The 24425-nt window shown below is 41.4% G+C and overlaps 1 protein-coding gene across 2 annotated transcripts in view; it reads left to right on the top strand.

Annotated features, from left to right (window-relative positions):
• The first annotated feature begins 3672 nt into the window (after positions 1-3672).
• Positions 3673-24425, top strand: part of disc1 (DISC1 scaffold protein) — a 50246-nt gene continuing 29493 nt past the window's right edge. Inside the window, exons 1-9 of one of the 2 annotated variants that reach the window (XR_005208579.1) lie at positions 3673-4446; positions 9146-10038; positions 11405-11474; positions 13108-13264; positions 14916-15012; positions 15372-15604; positions 17825-17879; positions 19749-19851; positions 20006-20194. Coding sequence is in view for 1 of the 2 variants with exons in the window: in XM_037782741.1 (XP_037638669.1) it covers positions 4377-4446; positions 9146-10038; positions 11405-11474; positions 13108-13264; positions 14916-15012; positions 15372-15604; positions 17825-17879; positions 19749-19851; positions 20006-20194 (1867 nt within the window). In the remaining variant the exon portion in view is untranslated. The remainder of the gene's footprint in view (positions 4447-9145; positions 10039-11404; positions 11475-13107; positions 13265-14915; positions 15013-15371; positions 15605-17824; positions 17880-19748; positions 19852-20005; positions 20195-24425) is intronic. The other variant, XM_037782741.1, reaches the window with a different exon arrangement.

Below are 24425 nucleotides of genomic sequence, written 5' to 3'. Positions count from 1 at the left end.
TTCTATTCTGAAGCAGCTGTTGTGCTTCACGGCCTGCAGTCGCTCATCTCCGATGATGTCATCTGGAGCTTTAGGATGAAACATATCTGTCTCCGATTAATTCTGTTTTATGTATAACAATTTAAGACAGACATTTGGTATTTTGTTGGTTAATAGTTTCGTGTTCATCCACAAATAAGATCATGTGTCATTTCAATGCTCTTGATGTTCCTTCTATGAGAGAAAGGGTTTGAATTTAATTCAAGTCTGCCACCTGGTGGCCAATATCAGTGCTACACAATGGACAGCCTGACTCTTCAATGAGAGGTCATGCTTATCCATAAAACTGAAAAAGAACATTTTGTAGAAATAAGATCTAAAGTAATGAAGCCATGCTGCAAATTATGATTAGACCTGTTGATAAAAAGTAGTTTCTCTGTCTTATTGTACAGTTTAATTTTATTTGGTAAGCTTTTTAAGGGGTTGTTGAATTGTATTGATGTAGTCTGAGAGGCAGAAAGACAACTGGTTTGTTTGTTTTGTTTGGTGTGAAAATCAATTAAGCAAGAGGTAGAGGACATGCACATATAGCAGGAATAAGGTAAAGGAGATAGTTAAAACAGAAGACTGGTACAAATTTGATTGCACAGGTTAATTAATAACGCTAACAAGGGCTGTGTTACATTTAGGTGGTATGGTGTCTTCAAATGAAACTCGTGAGCTCGTGTTTACAACATGGGAAGTCGTGTACATGATATGCTTGGCGTTCAAGTGGTTAAGTCATGAGAACACAATATTAACGTTACTGTCGGCGTCTAGAAGCCACATAGGCTAACAATTTACCAAGTTAACTAGTTGGTAACATAATGTAGGAAATGCAAAGGCATAATGACAGAGGAAAAAGATGATGTCGTTGGGAATATCAACATTTTCCTCCGACATATTATAAAATTACCAAGAAAAACGTAAAAGAAAAAGTATACGACTAAAATTACAATATATTCACTTACTATGTTCCGAAAAATTAACTTCCATGGCCTCCGCCATTTCTGAAAACGTCAACAAACACGTCACAACTAGTGAACTCAGAGCTTTCAGAAACTTTCCACTTGCGAGGTTGTGAATACGACATGAGGGGAGCGTTCATATGGACTCTTCTCGTGAACACGGTAAACACAACCCCATTTGAAGGCACCAATAGTTCCAGGGCCCTGCTCTGAATGGTGCCTCACTAGCATGACTTATTGTGACACCTAAAAGTGAATTAAGCCATCGTTAATGTTATTAGTTACACCTGTGCATCTCCGACCAAGGAACCCTAAACTGACACAAATTAGACCACGGTGATAAGATTTTGTCCCGTCGTCCCCCATCTGATGGGATTTTTGCTTTTAGATGTTTTATTACAGAAAGTGAATGAAACCCATGAGCAAAATAGTCATACATTCTGTCATTGTGTTATTTATGGATGGAATTTCCCCTTTTTACTTCTCCTGGAACCCCCTCAAGGGCCCCTGTGGGTCCCCGGACCGCACTCTGAAAACCACTGCCCTATACAGTATAGGTGCGTCCTGGCTGAAAAATCACAATCTAGTTCATTTCAAAACTTGAAGTCTAAACGCCGGCTGTGAATTTGTTTTTAAGGTTTTCAAAACTTTTGAAAGTACACGTTTCATCCCTTCTGCCACACAACTCTCTAACCCTCCACAGTGCAGCCTAACTACGTATAAAGGCTGCACTCTGTTGTGTCGGCTGAGCTGAGCTGAGCTCTTTATCACTGAGTCTTGTCCATTAGCCAGCCGAGCTGAATGAAAGGAACATTTAGATGTGAGGGAAGGAGGATGAAAAGACTCTGCTCTATGTGGGGTCTCTTCTCATTCATCCCCTCACTGCATGAACAAAGGAACACTTTTGTATTTACATCAGGATGCAGCTAAAAATATGCAAAAATAACATGTATTTTTGCACACAAACAGTTACTTGACCTACATATTTAATGACCAGAATTCACTTGGACGGTCTGCCAACATAGAGTGTCCGAATATATGTTGAATTATTCCATTTAGAGCAGTGTTTCCCAAACTAAAAATGTCAAACGTTGCAACCCAATCCACAATTGGCCTTATCTATAAATCGTGAGAAAAGCAAACAAACATACATATTCAAATTAATACACAAATCATATTAGATTCAATGTTTTAAGTAGACTACAGTTATCAGAACAATACGAACATTCAGCCTCCCTCATGTGGCTCAAAGGTGTACTACACATATAAATGTTAGATAAAAGACTTTGGAAGAAATTCTCCAAATTTATTTGGTGACCCTAATAAAATGTCCTGCGACCCACCTGTGGGCCCCGAACCAGTGTTTGGGAATGACTGATTTAGACAATACATAAAGGCAATACGTCAATACGTCTGTCTGGGTTTATTTCACAATAATGCCCCGCTCACTGTACATTATCCCGCTTATTACACAGCTACTTAATTAAGAAATCAATAATTTGACATAAAACTGGTCCGCCAGAGCCCGACATCAGAACTGCGTCCATAGCAACGATCTGTTATACACAGCAACGGTCTGTTATACATAGCAACGGTCTGTTATAAAGAAATAACAGATGCCGTAGAATGTCGTTATTGACCAATCAGAATCACTTCGTCACTTCCTGAGAGCCTCCTTAAGGAATTAACATTGGAATACTTCATTTGGGTGGTGTTCCCCTTTAACAGAGTTGGAGGTGGTAAGACAGCATGTTTTTCTTTTTTTTTTCAATACTATACTTATTGTTTTTTTGTTCATTTTGAAACAACAGAACAAATATTCACAAACATCTCCAATAATAACATTCTCGGTACAAAGAAACTTAACAAACCTAATATTAATATAAAATAAGCCAGTATAGATACAGGAAAAACTAATTATATACCAACAAAAATAGATAAATAAATAAAAAGAATATACACAAGTAAAAACATAAAATTAAAATAAAAGAAATTAAACAAAAATTAAAATTAAAATTAAATTAAAAAGAATAAAATAAAATAAAATATATTTATATATACATATACAGTATATATATATATATATATATATATATATATATATATACTGTATACATATATACATACATACACATGTACGCACACGCAGTATATACACATACAAAAACACATATACATATAATCACAGCATGTTTTTCTTTTTTTTCCCAATACTATATTTATTGTTTTTTTGTTCATTTTGAAACAACAGAACAAACATTCACAAACGTCCCCAATAATAACATTCTCGGTACAAAGAAACGTAACAAACCTAATATTAATATAAAATAAGCCAGTCTAAATACAGGAAAAAACATGTTATATACAAAAAATAGATAAATAAATAAAAAGAATATACACAAGTCAAAAAAATAAAATTAAAAAAATAAAATTAAAAAGGATAAAATAAAATAAAATACAAAGAAACTTAACAAACCTAATATTAATATAAAATAAGCCAGTATAGATACAGGAAAAACATATTATATACGAAAAATGGATAAATAAATAAAAAGAATACACACAAGTCAAAAAACAAAAAAAAAATTAAAAAGGATAAAATTAAATAAAATATATTTATTTATACATATATATATATGCTGTATACATATACACATACATATACGCACAGGCAGTATATACACATACAAAAACGCATAGAGCCTACATATAATCACAGCATGTTTTTCGTACATAATATTCCTCTTTTCCTCCACCAGTCATAATGATGTAAAACAAATAAAGCGTGCATGCATTACATACACGACCAGCAGCAGCGTTAACCGGTGATGTGTCCGCTGCATTCATAGGCTGCAGTCTGCAGTCCTGTCTGTGGTCGTGAGGCGGTCTGAAGAGTCTGGAGAGTCTGGAGTCAAATTCCTGAACACGTAGGAGCTCCTCGAGCTGCTCCAACACGACGCGCGACGCAGCGAGTAACGGATTACTGATCAACTGATCAACTCATCGATCACACACACTGATTTTGTTATATTTATTACTTCTGCCATTTACAGCACGCCAAGGGATGTTTTTCCTATCAAGACACATGAAGATCTTTCCTCTCCTGATCAAATGCGCAACTGGACCCACTTGTTTGCTGCAGAGGAGAAATGTGAGAATCTGAAGTATCGATCAGGTAAATGTTTATTATGGACAAAAGGAGCGCGTGTAAAAAGCCGGTTATTACAAAGTGGGGAGGAAAAAAAAATAACAGGCTGGGTTGATTTTTTCCACAACGGAAATGAGATCAGTGCCATTGGCTGGCTCCACTTCTCCTAAAACATGGTCGATGTAACTCCATCGTGCTGGAGGATCTGATCTTCTCTCAAACAGCTTCTTGTTAATGGGAAGATGTTTGCTGGACTGATGGGGCTGGACTGTCACAGCAACTCTCTGCTTCACCACCGAGAAGTCATGGAAGGTAAAATATACATCTTCTTTTTTAACTATAAACTGCTGTTTCTCACAACACTCATCTCCTGCTGGAGGGACGATGATGGTGATCAAGAAGCCTGGTTTAAACCTAACCATACATTACTTTAAAATGATATACAAACATAATAATTTGGTTAAGAAGTCACTGAGAATGTCTTAAAGAGGAAACACATACACTAGCAGCAGTAGAGAGCATGCAGTGGGTCTAAATACTGTTAACAGTGCTAGTTCAACTCATCCAAAACAAGACCTGCTATTTGCACTTTGTGTCACTGAATAAACAGAGTCTGCCTGACTGAAGGAGGATCTGTGTGCTTTTGAGTCATTCTCCACAATGACAGTCACCCACTGCTGCTGGGTCTAGAATATGAACTGTCATTGCATCGTTCAGGTCAAAGAGGTCAAAGGCTCCCTATGACAGGTGATGAGTGCAAAGTGACTAAATACTACAGGGGTGTGGATCTTTCGGTATCGATTTTCAATTCAGTACATAGGGGTAATAATTTCAAATTATGTGTGGCAAATTATGGCATGAAAGCAGACCCTGTATAAGATTAGGAATTGTTTTATATTTCAAAAAAGTTATATCAACTGGTTGCAATAATATAAACACACAAAGGCAAAAGGTAACATTTATACATAAACTTGCACAAATAAAGACTTTATTATAAAAGATTTTGAGTATTTCTCAATTCTCAGTGACTTCAAGAAGAACAACTTCCAGTTACACAAAAAATATGCTTGTTACATAAATGAAATTGGTATGCTTAGGCTAGAAACCTTTTTAATTCTCAGAAATGTGCCAATGTCAAAAATAAATTGTAGATGAATTTTTAGAAGTTGTGAATCAATTCAGAATCTTACATGAATTGATTTTTCCCCACCCTACTTAATACTTGCGGAAGATTTTTTTTCCTCTGAATATGTAGACAATGTGGAGACATATGATGGCCCTGCCTTGTATATTATCTATCTTGCATAACTTACTTGCATATTTTACATACAGCTTTTCCTATTATGTATTACTGTCTCTGATAGGAAGCACCTTAAAAGACAGGGTACTACTACCTTTACAATTTTAGTTTAAAATATTACAAGTAACAAAACAACCAGTGTTTTATGTCATGCTACAAAAGCCCAGCTTCCCATCTCCCACTGTAAACAGCTGGTAAGATTACTGCCATTTATTATCTACTGAGAAACCTCCTATTGAATGTGTGACAATACAGCATCTGAAAGAAAAGACCTGCCTTTTTACACATTGTTGTCATTTTGAATAAGTCAAATGAATCCTTAAATCAAATGATCAAAACTCTAAGTCAGTGGTTTTCAAAGTGGGGCCCGTGTTCCAGGGGGTCGCCTCTGCACGGCTCGCAACATGGCGACGGCTAAGCAGGCGACTCACAGCTAACGGGGAAAACAAAGGTAACACTGCTGACAGAGGTAACGTCGGTTGGGGACGGCATTATCAGCTGTAATCGCCGTATGAGAGCAGTGCAGAGCGTCGGCCGTGAGCTAGCCAGTGGGGCACGCTCTCATGCACTAAAAAGCATGCACAGCCGGCCCAGCTATGTCAACAAAGCACAGAGAAACTCAGATTACAACACATACAGAGGGAGAGTGACTTCATTCTCTGCTCAGGTAGACATCACTCCTCTATATCTTTACATAGACAATAGTTGTTTGTTGCTATATTAATACTCTGAATATCATAGAGCACTTTTAACTGTGCTACAAACAAAAGAAATCATATTTTTAGGTTTGTTGGGTATATTCATCATCACAATGTCAGTCTCTCGCTCCTCTCTGCTCAACCACATTCAGCTGGTTTATGATCCTCATGTGACCATACAGGAAGTGTGGAGCTGTTTTATTATAAAAGTCTCACCAGAGCAGAGATTCAAATCTGGATCGTCAGACATTATAGTTCAGTTTCCTGTAAGCCATTATACACATTTTTCCAGATAGACAGATTCATATCTAGGTCACCATTTGTCATATTTATGGTGAAAAGTAAACTTTCACTTCCCTATTTCTGTTGCTGTAGTCGGTCACAAGTGGCGAGTGGTGCTGCACATCTGCCGAGCAGTGCTGCTTCTCAGGAGGCTGCTGACATGCAGATCTGATGGTGTGTGTGAGGGTGCTGAGTTTGTTCCTCAAACGTTTGTGTTTTTATGGGATCCTCCACATTCCTCTGCTCTTTGGCCGAGGCCCTTTCAGCAACCAATGGGATGTTTAACCTAAGGGCTCCGAGGAGGGCCTGTTTAATCTGCAAAGGTAAATAATCTAGCCTCTCCAGGCCGAGACGCCCCGTTTTTCCCACACTTTGTGCAGAGGTTCTTCAGCGTTAGCAACATGTTGCATTATGTAAAAGCTGTTGCGGTGGGGGTTCATTTAGCCCTCGGTGCTGTTGAACCACTTCAGGTCTACTTTTGCTTATTTTCTGTTTCTGCAGGAATTCCTGGCAAACTATTTTAGCACAAAGCCTGGCAGGAAGCAGCAAATGACATACCTCAACCGAGACGTAGATGCCCCCCAACACACACACACACACACACACACACACACACACATAGAGACACAATGGGCCCTGAGGCATTTCCTTCCCCTTTACTGAGAAGAGCTGTCTTTGTGTAATCGAGGCATGACGAGGATACTGTAACACTTTCTATCAACGAGTCCTTCCCCTTTCAGCTCCTTGACTCTCTGGAGTGGGCTCTATATTAGATCTTGACCACACCAGATGGTGGACGGTTGTGTTTGGTACCTTCAGACAGTGTTGGGTTTCTTAAATTGGTTATGGAACAGTGGCCACGTCTGCAAAGAAGCACTAATGGAGCCGCGTGTAACCGGAGCTTTAGTGCGGTGGTCCCAGTGGACAGGAGACTCGGGTACAATGGGAACACCCCGTGTTACTCACTACTAATCCTGCCTTCCCATCCGCCTAACTGTCCCTTAAAGTGGCGTCTTTTTGTGTCTCTTCCTCTCCAGTCACACGGGAGGCTTTAGGAGTGACATCACTGGAGGTCATGGGGTGTTGAGCAGGGGGCTGCAGTGGCTTTGTAGTGGTCATGGTTTGTTTGATGTCCTGCATTCCTGTCTTCACATACACAGAATTTGAATAACAGTGCTCCCATTGTAGAAACAAAATAGTAATACAATATGATAGATCCCCACTAGATACAGATGCGTTTGATTATTATGAATGTATAATTATGCTTTTACATTGAACAGTATTATGAATGTCTCCAGTGTTTTCAGTACAAACGTCTATGTGTCAGTATGTCTCTGTGTGTGTGTGTGTGTGTGTGTGTGTGTGTGTGTGTGCGTGCGTGTGTGTAAGTGGGAAGAGAAAATTGAGAGCCAGAAGTGAAAGAGAGAGCGAGAGCGTCGCAGCTGTACACAAAGGGGCTGTTGATTCCCAACATTTCAGCGTGTCTCCGTCTCTGAATTCTACACATTATACATGTATTAATCATGTGGAGCTGCAGCAGGTGTCCAGCTCTGAACACAAACTGCTCTTTATCATCCTGCTACACTTTCAGACCAAGTACTGTTTACGCTGATGTTTTATTACTTCTCATTGGGTTGTCTTGTGTCTGCAGTGGTTTTCAAACTATTTCTGTCATGGACCCCACCCCGATATAAACCTACAACATATTATTTATCCAGTAACAATATAAGAGAAGTTAAGAAATGATTCTATCTCGTCTCTCACGAGTGTGGTGTCCACAGTTTTGTCCGAAATCATTCACTGTAACTTTAACTCACTTACCAATTTGGCGTTCTCTCTTCCAAATAATCAATGATGAAATTCGGAGGGACAAAAAACCTAATTTGTTAAAAAAATGTTGCATGCAAAAGTAGCTGACGAGGCTGCTGCAGAAGTAAAGATGATATCGTCCGATTAATCGGCTATTGGTTATATATATATTGGTCGTTATGATATATTTAAAAATCCACTTTAGGGTATTCCACTGGCCCAAGTGGCATTGATTTTGTAGGATGTGTTTGCTTGATGCACAGTTTTCTTTAGTTTTGTCCGACCTGTATGAAACGTGTCGTAGCGCCCCCACAAAAATAGTTTGTGATTTTGCTGTCTAAATTTATATTTTTAACTTAAATCTTAACAGCCTAGCTGGCTTCAGAGCAGTTTTTGTTCCAACATGAGTCAGATTCCTTCAGTTTTCTTTCCTCTTCCACCGCTGGCTGCAGCATGGCCGGCCCCACAGTCTGAGGACCTCTGGTTTAGAGAACCTCTGGTTTAGTGCAGCATGTTTCCAAAGATAAACAAATTCAAATGTAACTCCAGGAAATGTTGTCCATGTAGTTCACTCCTCCACTAAGAGGCGTGCCTTAACTCAAAATGACTGTGTGGCTTTGGTATTTCCCAACAGCTGGAGCAGAACTCTGGGAAATGTCAGACATCTGCCCGAGTTGTTTTTCATGCAGTTAGCGATGCTAGCTTTAAGGGCAGGGGGGTGGGAGGGAAAAGTCATTTAGGTTTGGTTATACCACATTCAGAATACTTGCAATATGATGCCTTACATTCTTGTGTAATTGGCACATTTAGCGTCACATTTTCCTGATGTACTCCATGATTGCACGGTTAATCCTATGAGCTCATTGTTTATCTTCCTCATGACCGTGTTGTCCAGCTTAATGGTTAATCTCTGCATCGACAGGTGGCAGAGCATCAGGGACAGCTGGCAGCTCGGCTCGGAAGAGGCTCCACCGAAGACCGGGGTACATGAGAGGAGAGCAGTCCAGACTACAGAGCACTGCTCATGGACAGGAGGAGGAGGAAGAGGAGGAGGAAGAAGGGAGGACCACTTGCATTAGGAACGGAAAATCTGGACGTCACACTGACATCACTGAGGAAACCAGCGCTCAGAGGACGAGTCTAACACCTGCTGTCAAAATGTCCTTAATGAATCAGCCTGAAAAACTCACATGTAGCTCCTGGAAGAGTTTCCTCTGCTCTGTTACCCATCCTCTTCCCCATGTGGACTACAGTGCCACTAATGGTGCACCCAGCCACCGGGGTCCGTCCTCTCCGCCCCAGAATGAACTCAGGTTAAGCCCGAGCCCGGCCCTCAAATCCTCCCCAGAGGACTCCTTTAACTCCAGCTTCAGTTTCATCCAACAGTCTCTCAACTCCAGCCAGAGGACAACCACTGCCACACCATCCCGGGAACCAGAACCACTAAACCAGTCAACTAGTTTGCCTCAAACAAAACCAGCAACCTTATCCATCGAGCACATCTCAAAACAGTCAACTCCTGTCCAGTCACTGCCCTCCTCCACCCCCAGCAGCCAGGCCGAGAGAGAGGAATCGTCATTAGGTGGGAGGTTTTGGCGGGAGTTTACGCCCGACCTCCCTGACTGTGACTCCCGATCTATGGACATAGAGATCACTTCCTCGCTGTCTGTGGACTCAGACACGGCCTCCGCCTCTTCTGTCACATCCGGCTACGAGAGTGCCACGCCTGCCTGCGACCAAGGCTGGGACAACTTTGTGAAGAAGTACGAGGGTGTGCTGCAAGACTGCCTCCAAAACAATCGCACGCACACTAAGGTGGGCATGATTGACTTCTGATGGGAAGATGAGATGTATTAAAACTCAGACTAAAGCACATCAAGATGTTAGTTTTAAAGGAAAAGTTTGACATATTGGAAAACACATTTATTTGCTTTCCTGCCAAGAGTTAGATATGAAGATTGATACCGCTCTCAGATGTCTGTACGCTAAATATGAAGCAACATCCAGTTAGCTTAGCACATGGAAACAGGGGAAACTGCTTAAAGAAACTGAAACTTGCATAAAGTTGAAGTCAAGGCTACTTTATTCAAATCGGGCATTCGGTGCGACTCGCCGCCTCTGGAAACTCCCGAGAAACTTTTAAACTAACCGTTGTTGATCTAAAATAAAGACAGATTTAGAAACTGCATGGCTTATTTCTCACCTTAACTGTTTTCGTAATATAAGAAAAAAAAGTTTCCAAATGAGCCATCATGTTGGTTCCAGTTTAAAAGCTCGGAGCAGCAGCCCACGAGGCAAAGCGTTCATCCAATCAGGTGCTTAGTGCCTTGTGTCTAGTGGCAGCCCATCAAGCGTCCAATGCTGGGAAGTGAGGCGATCCCTTGCGTCCAAAAACGCCCCTGTGGACACGTACCATTAGCGTAGGCTACAGACACGAGAGTGGTAGTAAGCTATTGATCTTCTCATCTAACTCTCGGCAAGAAAGCGAATAAGCACATTTCCCAAAATGTCAAACTGTTTCTTTAAGACCAAGAGCAAAGTAGGAAAACAGTGTGCATGTTTTGCTGAAGGTAAACACATTTTACTGAGCTTACAGAGCATCTAAAAGATCAACACACACATGTAGCTCTATCTGCCATCTGCTATCTATCTGTAGCTCTGCACTATCTATACTTTATAACTACTTAAATGTACGAGTGAGTTTTACCTTCTCGGGTTGTATGTATAGGCTAGAAGAAGTAAAACTACACAGTATTTCGCAAGAAAAAAACAAGGATTGGAGAAATGTCCCAAAAAATAATATGATTTTAAGAAGCAGAATTTTTTCTTTTGTTTTTTAATACCATGTCCTCTTTGAGGTCCTGATCCCCAAATTGAGAACCAATTCGTTAAAGCATAGGAGTTTACATACTAAACGAAACAGGTGAAATCCCTTTAATTGTCTGGTAGAGACAAATGAGAAGGTAAAGAATAACATAAGTTTAAAAACATGTAGTTAAGTTCATTACTCTTCCCTGATGAGATGCAGTCTGAGTAGCGTAGTAATGACGATGAGGTTTTAGTTGAAATGATGGTCATTGCACCCACACTTCTATTTTTGGCCCGTGGCGACTGTGTAAAGAGCGTTGCCCTTTGGACTGTATAGTAATCTGTCTTCTGTCTAACGTGTCTCCCCTCTCAGATTGAATCCATGATGTTGAAGCTGCAGAGGCTCCAGCAGAAAGCCATCTTGGATGACGACTATGACGCAGGTGAACTAAGACTTTCAGTTGAGCCGTTGCTTTAATAAGTAGGTCATTTCAGCCTCTAGCTGTGGATGGATTGTAGAGAGCTTATTTTTAACTATGCCTTTTGATATTTTTACAAATCAAATCTTTGATGAAGTTATTTTATCCTTCTCAAGAACATTATTGTTTTTTATTTAGTATAATGGAAAGTGGACAGTGATCTGAAAAAGGAACAGAGAGTTGCAGCATCTTAACATACAGTAACTCTGTGGGATTCTCCATTTATATCGAGGTTTCACTGACATGTTCAGTCAGGACATTTATCAGTTTGACGTTTAAGATGAGGGAAGATATGGGAAGTCCCCCAGTTCACTTAACTGGATTTCTTGCTAACTGAATTAGTGGTGGATGATACTGAGAAGTGTGCTAATAAAGCATGTGAGGCCTCACATTAATTGGAGCTGAAGAAATGGTTTGTTGTTTACTGACACTGACACACATTTCACAACGAACTTACTGGAGAGTTTAATAAATTTTACTGTGATTAATAAAACAAATCTTATATCTTATCGTATATTTATCAATGTGGCCTATACACAAAGTGTCTGTGATACTTCTTGGATTGATGATTAGTTTGACAGTTGAGTTGACACTGACTTTAATAGTATAGTGTTTTTTCTGTATCATACGCTGAAGGTTTGACCTGTCCGGATGCGTCAATAAGCCACGTTGAACTAAAAACTGGACATTATGAAACTACTGATAGCAGCACAGAGAGTTGGAAAAGCTGAAACAAAATCCACATTTATTTACAAGAGAAACCTGTGGCTTAGGGCTGTGTAAACACTAATTCATGTTTAGTCATTCCCGTTTAGCTTTTGATGTTTTAACTTTGAAGACTGCATGGGAAAGAACCAGCGAGTCCTCAAACCTAACAAATTTGATCTGGACTTTATTTTGAATCTGTCTCCAGAAGAAACAGAATATGTTTTTCTGGCTGGCCTGAGGTTATTTTCAAAAAAGGTTATATTGTATTCTGACTCATTTCTTGGCCTTTGTGACAGAAATAAATGCCAACATCTGCTGTAGACCTTGAACTACCGGTGTTTAAGCGGAGTGATTATTTGGGTCAGTGTGTCTTTTCAGGTTTTCTGTTTGCCTTTTGATATTGGTTATCACTCTTCTCTTTTCCAACTGTTTTTTTTCTGTCAGCAGCTTTCCATAAAATGTTGTAAACAAGAAATAAGACAGTTGATTAGATTCTCTTTCTGATGAACATCTGAATGTTTTACGCTCTTTTTATCATCACAACCTAAATATTATGGCATTTATAGGGTCAAGAAATCGAGGAGATTTAAATGATAGGAATTATGTCTTCTTGGAAACAGCAAGCTGAGAATTGTTCAGTATTGACAGAAATTTGCTCTCTGAGTGCCTTCCAGTTACGGTATAATTTGGTAATTGAATAAGGAGTGATGTGTGCAGACGTGTTATTTCAGTGAATGTAGGCTACGTAGACGTTGAGACCTAGAGAGTAATCTGATTTCTGTACAGTCACAACAAGTTTCTCCATTGACTATCTGACTTGAACTTAATATCTGAACCTTTTAGTGAATATTGCTGCATATTATTCAGTATATGTGTGTTTTGTTTTCAGCTGAGCGTTTTGGGAAAAAGCTGGAGGAGCTGTGCAGGGAGCGAGGCGCCCTGAAGCTGGGTTTACCCTCCAGACAGCACAGCGTGGCACTGTTCCTGGAGCGGCTCAGACAGGTGGTGCACGGCGCCCTCCAGAGGACGGACTGCAGTCAGTGCAGGTCAGTCACACAACATGGGCAACATAATGACCCAATGACGCATTATAAGTGTATAACTCACACTCTGCTGAGGTCACACTCAGTCGGAAATGAACATCACAATCTGCAGTTACTGTCATGCTAATTTATGAGCCATTTGTCTGATAAGAAACATTAATATCTCCGTAATCATAAGCTAATGTTTGATAGTGAAGTATAATTTGTCTCCCTTAATGACATATGGAGAACCACATGTTTAAGTGAAGTGAAGTGAAGCTTTATGTGGATAAATTGAATTTTATAAGCATTGTCGTGTGATCATGATCACGCTATATGTTCCATTATAATGTTGTAGGACAGACGGATAGAGAGGGATGTTATAAATAGCTCTTGTAACAGGAAGGAAATCAGATGGGGCCTCTCCAGAGGCTATCCTGAACAAATGCAACCTAAAGCTCATGCAGCTATGCAGTGTTACTGTGTTTTCCACACATACCTGCATAACAAAACAGGAAAAAAACATGCCCCCCAAAGATGTAAAGGTCATCTCTGTTATATAGCATGTCCTTCCACTTCAGTGAGTTGGAGAAAGAGTGAGAACAGCAGACATAAAACATTGGTTCAAACCAGACTGCAACCTCTGGGTCTGAAAAGTGAAGCCAATGAGGAAGTGCTTTAAACTTGCATTCTTTCTAATAGCCAGCAGGGGGCGACTTCTCTGGTTGCTAAAAGAAGTCTGATTGTATAGAAGTCTCTGAGAAAATGACCCTACTTCTCACTTGATTTATTACCTCAGTAAACATTGTAAACATGAGTTTATGGTCTCAATCGCTAGTTTCAAGTCTTCTTCAATACAGCATGATGTTCATTTAGTAAATTATGGTCCCATTTAGAGTCAAATAGACCATAAAGCAGGGGATGCTTTAGGGCGTGACTACCTTGTGATTGACAGGTTGTTACAACGGTGTTGTCCAGTCTGGGAGTTGTCCGTGTTTACGTCTTACAACTTTAACCCTTTCACAGTGTGTTTTCAGTTCATGAAAGTTAATTGTAACATTGTGGTCGCTTAAAAATGTCTTATTCAGTGTTCAATTGTACTTAACTCTACCCTCTTGTGTCACTTCTGGTTGCAAAAAACCAAGATGGCGATGGACAAAATGTTGAACTTGAGGCTTCAAAATGGCAGTCCACAAACCAATGGGTGACGTCACGGTGACATTGTTTACTTATATACAGATATATATGACGGGCGTGAAACGCTACAAATCAAAGTTGAGCTTTTGCAGTTTTCTCGAGAACCGCTCATACAAACATCGTCATACTCGACACTGCCCTTCCTTGGGTGCTGAGCAATACACCGGCTATGACATAGTTGCATCACAAACACAAGTCTCAGCTACTCAGAAATACAGTCTGGTTCACAGGAAGAACACACCCAAGTCACTGTAAAACAGTATTAGTCACTTGCGTTGAGATAACCACTGCGGTTCTTAAGTAGAGCATGGATTAAGTTAGATGTCCCAGTACACAGAGCACATGAACTATAAACCAAAAGGATCCTGAATTGTGAATGTAGGTTATGAAAAATTAGAAAAGCCATGATTAAAGATGTGAAAACACCATTGCTGAGGCTTTTGTAGTGACGTTGTAGTGTTTTTTTTTGTGTTGTCAGGGAGGGTGTAGAGCCGGATGCAGGAGAGAGGTCCGACTCATTGCAGGGTCCACTGCATCGGAGAGATCGGCTGATCCAGGAGAAACGGCTGGTAGAGGCAAGTTCACTCTGACACAATACTCATAAATACTAATAATTTATAGAAGACTTATAGTTGTGCTGATAGTTGCAGCTCTCTTTTTAAAGTTAATTCCAGGATTAGTGAAGTTTGGTTCTGTTTCAGGTAAAGCACTTGAATATAGTGCTAAATGTACTGGTTTGGATAAATAAAGTACTACTATTTCATTTCATTTATTAGGATCCTAATTAGCTTCATCAAAACAAGGGCTATTTTTACAATCACAACTACTATAAGAACAATGCTGTGTCCAACACACATAGAGAACAGAACAATAACCAAAATTGACAAGTAACGCCTGATAATTAACACAGGGATCATAAATAAACCCTGTGTAGGAGGAGGTAGCGGAGCTGCAGCGGAGGCTGACGGAGCTGAAGGACCGCAGTCGCTGCCTGGAGCAGCAGATCCAGCAGGAGGAGCAGCAGGTGGAGGCCGAGGAGCTGGAGGGCTCCGTGCTGAGGAGCTGCACCCTGGCCCAGCTACGCGACATGAGCCGGACCCTGCAGGACCTCGTCACCTCGGAAAACCGCACGCAGATCTCTGTCTCTCCTTCACCCTCCTTGCTCAGGTGCAGAATATTTTAGTTTCCTCTTACGCCAAATCATTTTGTTTACATGGGTGTTACATTGCACAAGTGTACAGTCTGAAAATGTTACATGATCAGGTGCATAAAGAGAGTCAAATCCAAATGAGGAAACATCTTTGCTCGCATTATTGGCTTTTGCTGTCCAGAAGGTGTATGTGCTTCTGCAAAAAATGTGCAAATGTATGAGGAAAATGTAAATGTCAAATTGCGCCTTGGGAGTGTTCTGTGAAGAAACATCTTCACACATTACACATTTGCATTTTACACCTTATTATGATGGTTTTCTTCTATTGGTCACTGGAGTCGAACTTTGATTGGTCGAGTCTGAACGCTGCCGAACACCATAACTGTGAAACTAATTTCCTGACTGATCCATCACATGTATTGCCTTTACTCAGAAGTGGCATGATTGGCTGAAGGTTGCACTTGTAGTATAATTTATAACTAATTCATTGATTATAATAAATTATTGTATACTCTGTATGTATTTATATATCTTATATATACAATACGGATCATATGAAACGCACAAGATAAACCTCAAATATATGCTCACAGTCCTGCAGGTCAGGGATATTTTGACAGTAAATGACCTGCAGTACTGTCAGTCACCAGGTGGGGCTGCTAGAGAGCTGTGAGCGGTAGTGACACTACAACAATTATCAGTCCATGAATGTTTTCTCTGTATCAAGTCACGTAATTTCTTATCATTAAATTAGCTTGTTTGGAGGAGGATGTGTCAGAGCAGAGCCTCTATTTCACTAAATCTTTGCCTCCCAGCTTCATTCGTCCTCCGACAAACACAGTGGCATTTTGAATATATCTCGCAGCAGGACCGTCTCATCTTTTACCAAGAAAGTACAACTGAGTCCAAAGCACACCATCATGTTTATCATGTTTCAACTCAATTAACATCTCAAATAATAGCTAGAAGAGCTTTGACAATACAGATATAGTATTTTCACATTACAAAATAGCTAAAATTGCACACGCTCGCCTTCCAAATGGATGTAATGTAAGGCAATAATTGTGTAAGACTTCATGATTAGTTTATTTTCAGGTTCAGAGAGGATGCATCAAGCAGCCACAACTATTTTGGCTTCATTCCTCGCATCCGCCTGTGCCCTCAATCCTCTTCTCTCACACCTGCTTGAACCTGCTTTGAATTTTAATGGTTTTTCTCAGATGCAAATGATTACTTTGCATCACATCCTCTGAAGTTAATAGCTTGCGACGGAGCACCGTGGAAAGCCTCTCTGTCTTGCCACTCATTAGAAAGACATGTAAATTGTACTTATCGCCTTCTCGGTGGCGTGACCCACCATCCCTGGCATAATTTGATATCTGACATATTCTCACCCCGGCTGAAACGCATTTATTCTCGCCACTGATTGAAATTGCGACCCCAGATTGGATATTCAGCTGCACATCTCCAGGTGGCGTGCTTTGGGTCATCATGATGATTGTGTTGATTGCAGTTCCTTTTCCAAATAACACATGGACTTTTCTTTCTCATATCGAGATTTATTTCCTCATGGCTACTGGATGAAAGAAATCCACACTATCCAGAGTAGCTGCATCCCCTAAAAAAGGTTGCAGCAACACTGATGTTCAGAGTGAACATCAGCTTGAATAACGTGAAAAGGGCAAACTGATTTTTGTGATATGAGACGATTGGGACGATCTCAAGGTGACTGTGTTGTGCATAATGGATTTTATGCTCCTTTTTTCCCCCTTTCTACTAATTGATTTAAATCTCTGTCACAGAATAATGTGACCTTAATGGTTTGTCCTGTTTGCATGTTTACATACATATACAGTCATTTTGCATTTAGAAATGTGATAAGAGGCTATAATAATGGAAGCTTATTATTTTTAAAGACTTGAGTTGACATCTAAACTAGAACAGTTACTGGAGAATAAACAATAGGCAGGACTTCTATGTTCACACTACGAGGGACAAAGCTACAGAACGACCAAGCGTGGCCGTTGAAGTGTTGCTCAAGCTCTCGTTGACGTAGTTATATCGTTAAATGGTCATGAAATATTCAGTAACTCTCTTGATAGTTGATAAACCACTCTGTTTAGCAACGTGATAAGTAGAAAACGGTGGATAATCCTGTCATTGACATCTATTGATTTCACTTGAAAGAAATTGCTTTTAGTACTGCACGGTAACATTTGTATTTCCTTCTTTTGCAGACTCCAGGAGCAGGAGCAGGCTTTGAATCTATCCATCAAGGAAGCCACTGCTAAAGTAAGCCACTGTTCCTCTGACCCGATTTAGTCGATAGCAGTTCAGCCTCCCCTCAGCATGCCAACAATGACTGAATGTGTGTGAATATCTAATGAGTAGTAAGTCAGACTAGAAAGCATGTACTGTGTGCCAGTGTCAGTGTATTAAATATGCATACTAAATGTCATGTCATGTGCTTATTTCGATTTGACGAGGAAGTGAACTGTCCATAGTTGCATGTAAGAGTTGTTGTTTTGAAAAATTCCCCCTAAAAATTCCTCCGTAGAACAATACAACACTAGAAAATTACAAATATCTGATTTTCAGAGTGTTTCTGATGAGCAAATAAGCAGCTGAATTCCAAATTTCAAAACATTTCAAAAACAACATTTTCACTCAGGTAAAGAAAAACCTCAGCTTTTCTCAGATACAAGTAGGGGGGGCTTCAAGGAAAATAGGTTCAGGAACCACTGCTCTGGTGGACAGTCGGGTATATAACACGCTTTGGCGTGATATTGGTTAGATATATCTGTTGAGCTATCGTCGCTTTGTTGGATTTTCTGTGTGTCGGTGGTGTATTCCTGTGTGTGAATGGCTTTGCATGCTCCCCTTTGTGTGTGCTGTGTCTCTGGAGTTCCCTCTTGCTTCTCAGGGGGTTTGCTTTTCCCTCTCACTGATCTCTATACATAAATCCCTGCAGCTGGAAAAAGCCAGAAGCAGCAGACATCCGTAAGAAGTGGTGGTTTAAGGATAGAGGGAGAGAGGCACAGCAGTGGACGGGGCTCACAAAAGACCTCTTTGCTCTCACTGTGTCCTTTAGAAAGCCGTCATCAAATGGTCGGTCAAAGCCGCAACTGCACCTCAAAGGAATATGTAGGCTTTCCACGAAGAGACACTTTTACCTCAATCACAAGATTGTCCATTGTTAAGTTGAAATGAAAGGTTTTGTTCCTAAATGAGATATCCACCATGTGGAAAATGGCACACCTGCTGTGACAAAATGATTGCTGGCATGAAAGTAACTTTCACTTTCTCTATTGACTTTTTTTCAAGACTGACGAAAAGCCTGATGTTTGGAAATTAAAAATCACCAATGTCAGAATTTCTACAGCTTGAAAAAGCACTCCAGAGCAGTTTTCAGTTCATGTAATGCGTGAAAGAAAATTATTCAAGCCTGTTTGAAAAAAGCTGTTTTCTGTATTTCTGTGGGAAGAGAACTCCCTGGAGATGTTCTGCCTCAGAAATACCAACCTATTTGACAGCCTTTTCAAAGTGTTGCACAAATCTGTGTCAGATTCAAGACGAAAATGCGTCAGAAAATCCGGCTCCACATCCCTTTGAGCGGTGAAAATAGTTCCTCAAAAGACAGAAACGCATCATGGGTATTGTATCTGGCTGTTACTCAAAGTGAATACGTTGGAAAGAACAGAGGTTTAAAGGGCAGAGTGAGGGCAGATGAGGGCCAGACAGGCTGTATCTGAAGCCATCAACTCCTCTGTGAATACAGCAGAGCGAAGGTGCTGCATCCCCATCAGGCCCGTGACATTCAGGGCCTTTTTTTCCTCTCTGACATTCTAATGGCATCTTTTATGGAGATTTCACATTTCCCTGTCTGTCCACGTGAAAGGAGACGCACTCTCTTTCTTTCTAAAGGTTATAGACAAGGTAACACGTCGGGCGTTGATGCTCTGCTGTGTATTCAAAGCAGGGCGAGCACAGAAGGACGGAAATGAATCTGTAAGGTCTTGTAAGAATGAGTGTCAAAAAGAAAATGAAAGCGGAATTGGAAATGAGCTATGCATCCTGTGGGATCCATGTGTCTGCAAAGGTTTTGTTAGTTACCACCCTCCCCCCGCTCTCTCCTCAGCCTCTTCTGCTCATTTTCCCCAGGTGGTCATGAGTCAGAGGCTGGGCAGCAGCCTGAGGAGGAAAGTCAGCGAGACTGAAACTCAGCTTTTGGCGCTGCATGAAGCCAAACTGGCGGCCATCTCAGGTAACTCCACGCTCAACCTACATTTCACGTCTTCTATTTACCTCATTTACTTGAATCGCCCACCATTAGCCTCACTTAATTACGCTATTAATGATCGAGGCGCTCATTAATGGGCCCTGTAAGCCTAATGTCCTCCTGTGGTGCACCGGTGCAGGTAATGACTTCAGCAGTGCCAAGGAGCTGAAGGCTGAGATGAAGGCGGTGTACCTGGAGCGGGACCGGCTGGACGCTCTGGCCAAGAGGCTGCACAGCCTCAGCTCGGGGAGCAGCCAGGAGCTAACCAGGATGAAGGAGCAGCGGCAGCAGCTCAGGCAGGAGCTGGAGCAGAGGGAGGCCCAGCACGGTGAGTCACTGAGACTGAGTCTACATCAAGGTATCAGGGACTGTTTTCGCCCCAAAGGAGAAGCTGGGCTGCTGTGGACAATACGATCCCTTCTCTAGGCCTTAATCTCATTCATATTTGTAAAAACATTCACAACTGGAGTCTATTTTTCTTACCAGGGAGCAGTAATATAAACAGAAATGAGAGGCGTGCTGTTGTGTATTCGACCTAACCAAAAACTGCAGATATAACCTAACTTTCTAGCCATGTGACAATCAATAATTGATCTTTGCTCCTATAAATCTGCATTAACTGTTGTTTCTGGCCACTTGGGGGCAGTGGAAACAAGCTGTAAACACAACACTGACCAACACGTTCTCATCCCAACTCATCACATACTGCCGTTTTGCCTCGCCCATTGGCGTCACTTTAGGTTTAGGCCACAAAACCACTTAGTTAGGTTTAGGAAAAAACTACATGGTAGGCTTGCTGCGGTAGTTGGTGTTAACGGTGTTACACGGTGGTCGGACACACACCGATTACAGTACATACCCACTGCCCCCACTGTCGTTTTGCTTTTTTTCATATAAATAAAACCCATTTAGTTAATTTTCGCGTGTCAGTGCCGTGTTATCAATACATAGTCGGACAACAGACGCTACAAACTGAAAGTGAAAATGTCTGCTCTGTATGGAATCTCAGCTCAGAGTAGCAGGAGTCAGATTTCACACACGGGACGAAAGAGTGTTGACAGACAAGACGATTGCGGAGGATTTGATGTCAAAGCGAAAAGCAAAAGCACCTCTTTGGGAATATTTCGGATTTAAACCCAATGCTATAAGGGAACCATAACGTTAACGAGGCAATCGCCGTGTGGAGTACGGAGCGGTCACAGCCGGTGTGCGCGGCAGAGCAGCGCCAGGTGGAAACCTGCGGCCCCGCAGCGAAAGCTGGACTGGAGTTAAAGATCAAAGTAAACGCAACACAGATATTGAGCGTCATCTTTTCTTGTAAAATGTCCGGTGTAATCACCGGTGTTGTCACTAGTTTATTAACCGGTGGGAAAATTCCCTCACCATCATATCCCTACGACATAAAACTACTATGTTTGTAAAGTGAAAATGGAACTGAACATTGTGAACACAGGACACGAACAAACAGCTGATTGTAAAGTGAAAGTGAAACTTAACACACCAGATATGAACAGCGGTCTCCTGGATGAAAGCTTTGTGTTTGTTGGACCCATCCACCTCAACTCACTATGCGTGTCGCTCTTTAAACTACGTCACCACAGTCACCCCCGGCACACTTTTTCTGAGCATTTACGGTTGCTGCGGGTGGGTTTACATTGTAGTTTATGGAACGCCCAGTGCGTCTCATATGTCAAAGGGTGCCTTGTGTGGCGGTATCACAACCCAACAGACGAAGCCTTATTATTTGACGCCTGGGCACTGACATACACAGCTTATAAAGTTGCGATGGCGGCGTTAACAAAGCAACTGCTTGTTTACATAGAGTAACATTATCATTCATTTGAAGTCGTGTCCATCTGGTGAATTTAAGTCCAATAGTCACTCTACTTTTAGTCCTGTTTTTGGTCACCTGGGGGACAAAATATGAAATAAAATAAAAGCACCATTATCAAAAACGAACACGCAACAACCGTTTTCTTGCCCACTGAGACTGAAAAACGTTTGTTGTATTTTTGAAAGGTGTCTCTCTCTGTCTTTGAAATAAACCTTTTAAATATCAATTCAAATGTGCATCATGAGAGCTCTTTGAAAAAGAAGTCCTCGCTTGATGTCGCTCCACGCTGGGAGGACACATCAATGGACGCTGACTTTTCTCCCAAATGAAGGAGAAGTGATCTGCTGTCAGTGGGGAGTCGGCATCAAATGAGTTACCAGCAGGATTGGCAGTTGTTGAGAGGAAGGGGAGCGGTGCTGGGACGGGGTGTGTGCAGGGGAAATGAGCTTTAGATTGTGTGAAGTAGCCAATTACCTCCAAGCTACTCAGTGCAGACATGATGTATCAGCGCTGGCACATTCTGCAACTAGAGGAGATCTGAATGCTGCTTAAAGAAAGGGCTCGCTGCAGAGAGTAGCACTCTCAAGTCCATCAGTCACAGGGAGATTTCTTAAAAAAAAAAAAAAGGTCACTTTACCACTGAGATGGGTGTGCAGATAGGGAAGGGGAACGGTGAAGTGACAAGGCCAGAAAACCAGAAACTGGAGCTCTGGATCAGGGTCCTGCTGCAACCCCAAGGTGTGCAATCAGCCATCTAACATGCACTGATATCTAGACCATTAAGGCCTGTGGCTGTGGCCCATTGTCTTATCTTGAATGCACCCTCTGCTGTCACTAGGGGGCACCCTTTCATTGTTGCAGCCAGGCAGAGTTGCAGTGAGTTTTTATGGGGCATACAGCAATGCATGGACTTGGTATTTTTGTCCATATAAAGGTCCATGATTTGATATTATTGTTGTAGATCCTTTGACTTGAAAAAAATGTTTCTTTTCCTTTCACCTATGTGCATGAAGCTCAGTCACCTGCCGGATTTTTGTAGCTGGAATACAGTCCTGAACACCTTGACTTGCTAAGCAGCCAGATAGCATTAATCTCTCCCCTGACAACCACCAAAGACATGTTCAAGTTCACCCCAGTATCCTGAATACACTGCGTGCCTCTCACAGAATAATGCAGCTCTCGGGGACATGGAGGCTGGGAAACCGGCGACATGCAAATGCTCGGGCTAAACAAAGGAATCAGGTGAGAGACGCGTCACAAATGTGGGAAGAGACGGCAAGTTAATGATTGGTTGCTCGATTGCTCAAGTGGGCGCACACAATATGGCAGCAGGCGTAATTTCACAATGCGTTGCTGACACCAAGCAAGGGGCTCATTAAACTGTCATCCCATTTGGTAATAAGGGGCTGGCACATGTTAGCTGGAAACTGATAGCCCACAAACAGCACATTACCATTTCTTTAGCTGGGGGGGATAAGAAATTACAGTCTACTTCAAAGTCAAGATGGCCTTCCTCTTGGTTTCTGACACACATCCTTATGACACTAGTGCCATCTTATAACAAGAAAACCTCTTCTTGAAAAGGCCTATTGTCATGGCAAGAGCTCTAAAGCAGCATAGTTCAGCTGATACCTTGACAACATCCATGCACATGCATTCACTTAAACTACACAGCTCCAGCTTGTTGAGCATCTCCGCCCAGCGTACTTTGTGGTGTGGGGGTTTTTTGGCCTGGGAGCCATTACGTCCCTAATTGCCATTGACGCGAGTGCTGATGAATACCAAACCCATTACAGCCGGAGGTTTGATTCCCCGCTGAGAGTATAATTTTGCCCCCAAGAGAGAGCTGGAGTGATACTAAATTTACAAATAAATAATTGAAGAGCTGAATAACACGAGTAAATGACCCCCAGGAGTGAGGACATTCAGATGTGGAGGCAGTGCCAGTGTGTGTTCCTCCTGATTTATCCACCAATGCTTATTTAATGCTATTGTTAGTATGCAGGCGGTATATTCTGTAGCAGGTAATTTGGCTATCTGCGATAAAGACAGTAGGTTGTCTTCTCCACATAGCTCCACTGAAACACACTTAATTAGTGTTTTTTTTTTTTTCTTTTGCTGCATCTCCACCATCTACTCGTTCTTCATACAGCTCCCACTCCAGTGTCACCTCAGTGCTTTATGGTCCTTGACTCCTTGGCAGGATTTGGGAGCCCGTTCAGATCAAACTGTGCATACCGGTCGATCAAAATACTGTCTCTCTGCGTTATTAAACAAATGCAATTTCCTCTTAATGGAGTGCCAATAGTAAAGGCGAGGACATATATGATTTATTCATGACTGCCTCTTTCAGGGTGCTTCTGTTGAGAACATGATGGAACGTATGACAGCTCTTCTCCTAAAGAGTGTCTGAATGATTGAGAGCAGTGTAGTGGTTAAGTGGACCCGGGAGAACGCTTCCTGGTTTTTGTCTCTCAAGTTTTTGCTTTTATTCTTTTTTTCCTTGTGATTCAGTAGAGGATGTTATTCCATTGTGAGTTTCATAGCGTTCATACCCATCAGAATTACTGCAAAAACAAAGGGAAGTTGATTGCAGTATGACTACAATAGCTCCCACCACTACATCAATCCATTTGTTTTCCACACAACTTAAAAGGAGGTTGAGTTTCATGTTGGTTGCACTGCACACAAAGTAAAGCTGTTTTTAGCCATGCTACTGTAGCAG

This window comes from Sebastes umbrosus, chromosome 10 (genome assembly GCF_015220745.1).
Source record: "Sebastes umbrosus isolate fSebUmb1 chromosome 10, fSebUmb1.pri, whole genome shotgun sequence".
NCBI lineage: Eukaryota > Metazoa > Chordata > Actinopteri > Perciformes > Sebastidae > Sebastes > Sebastes umbrosus.
The sequence above is the reverse complement of the archived record's forward strand: the minus strand, read 5'-3'. Positions and strand labels throughout refer to the sequence as shown.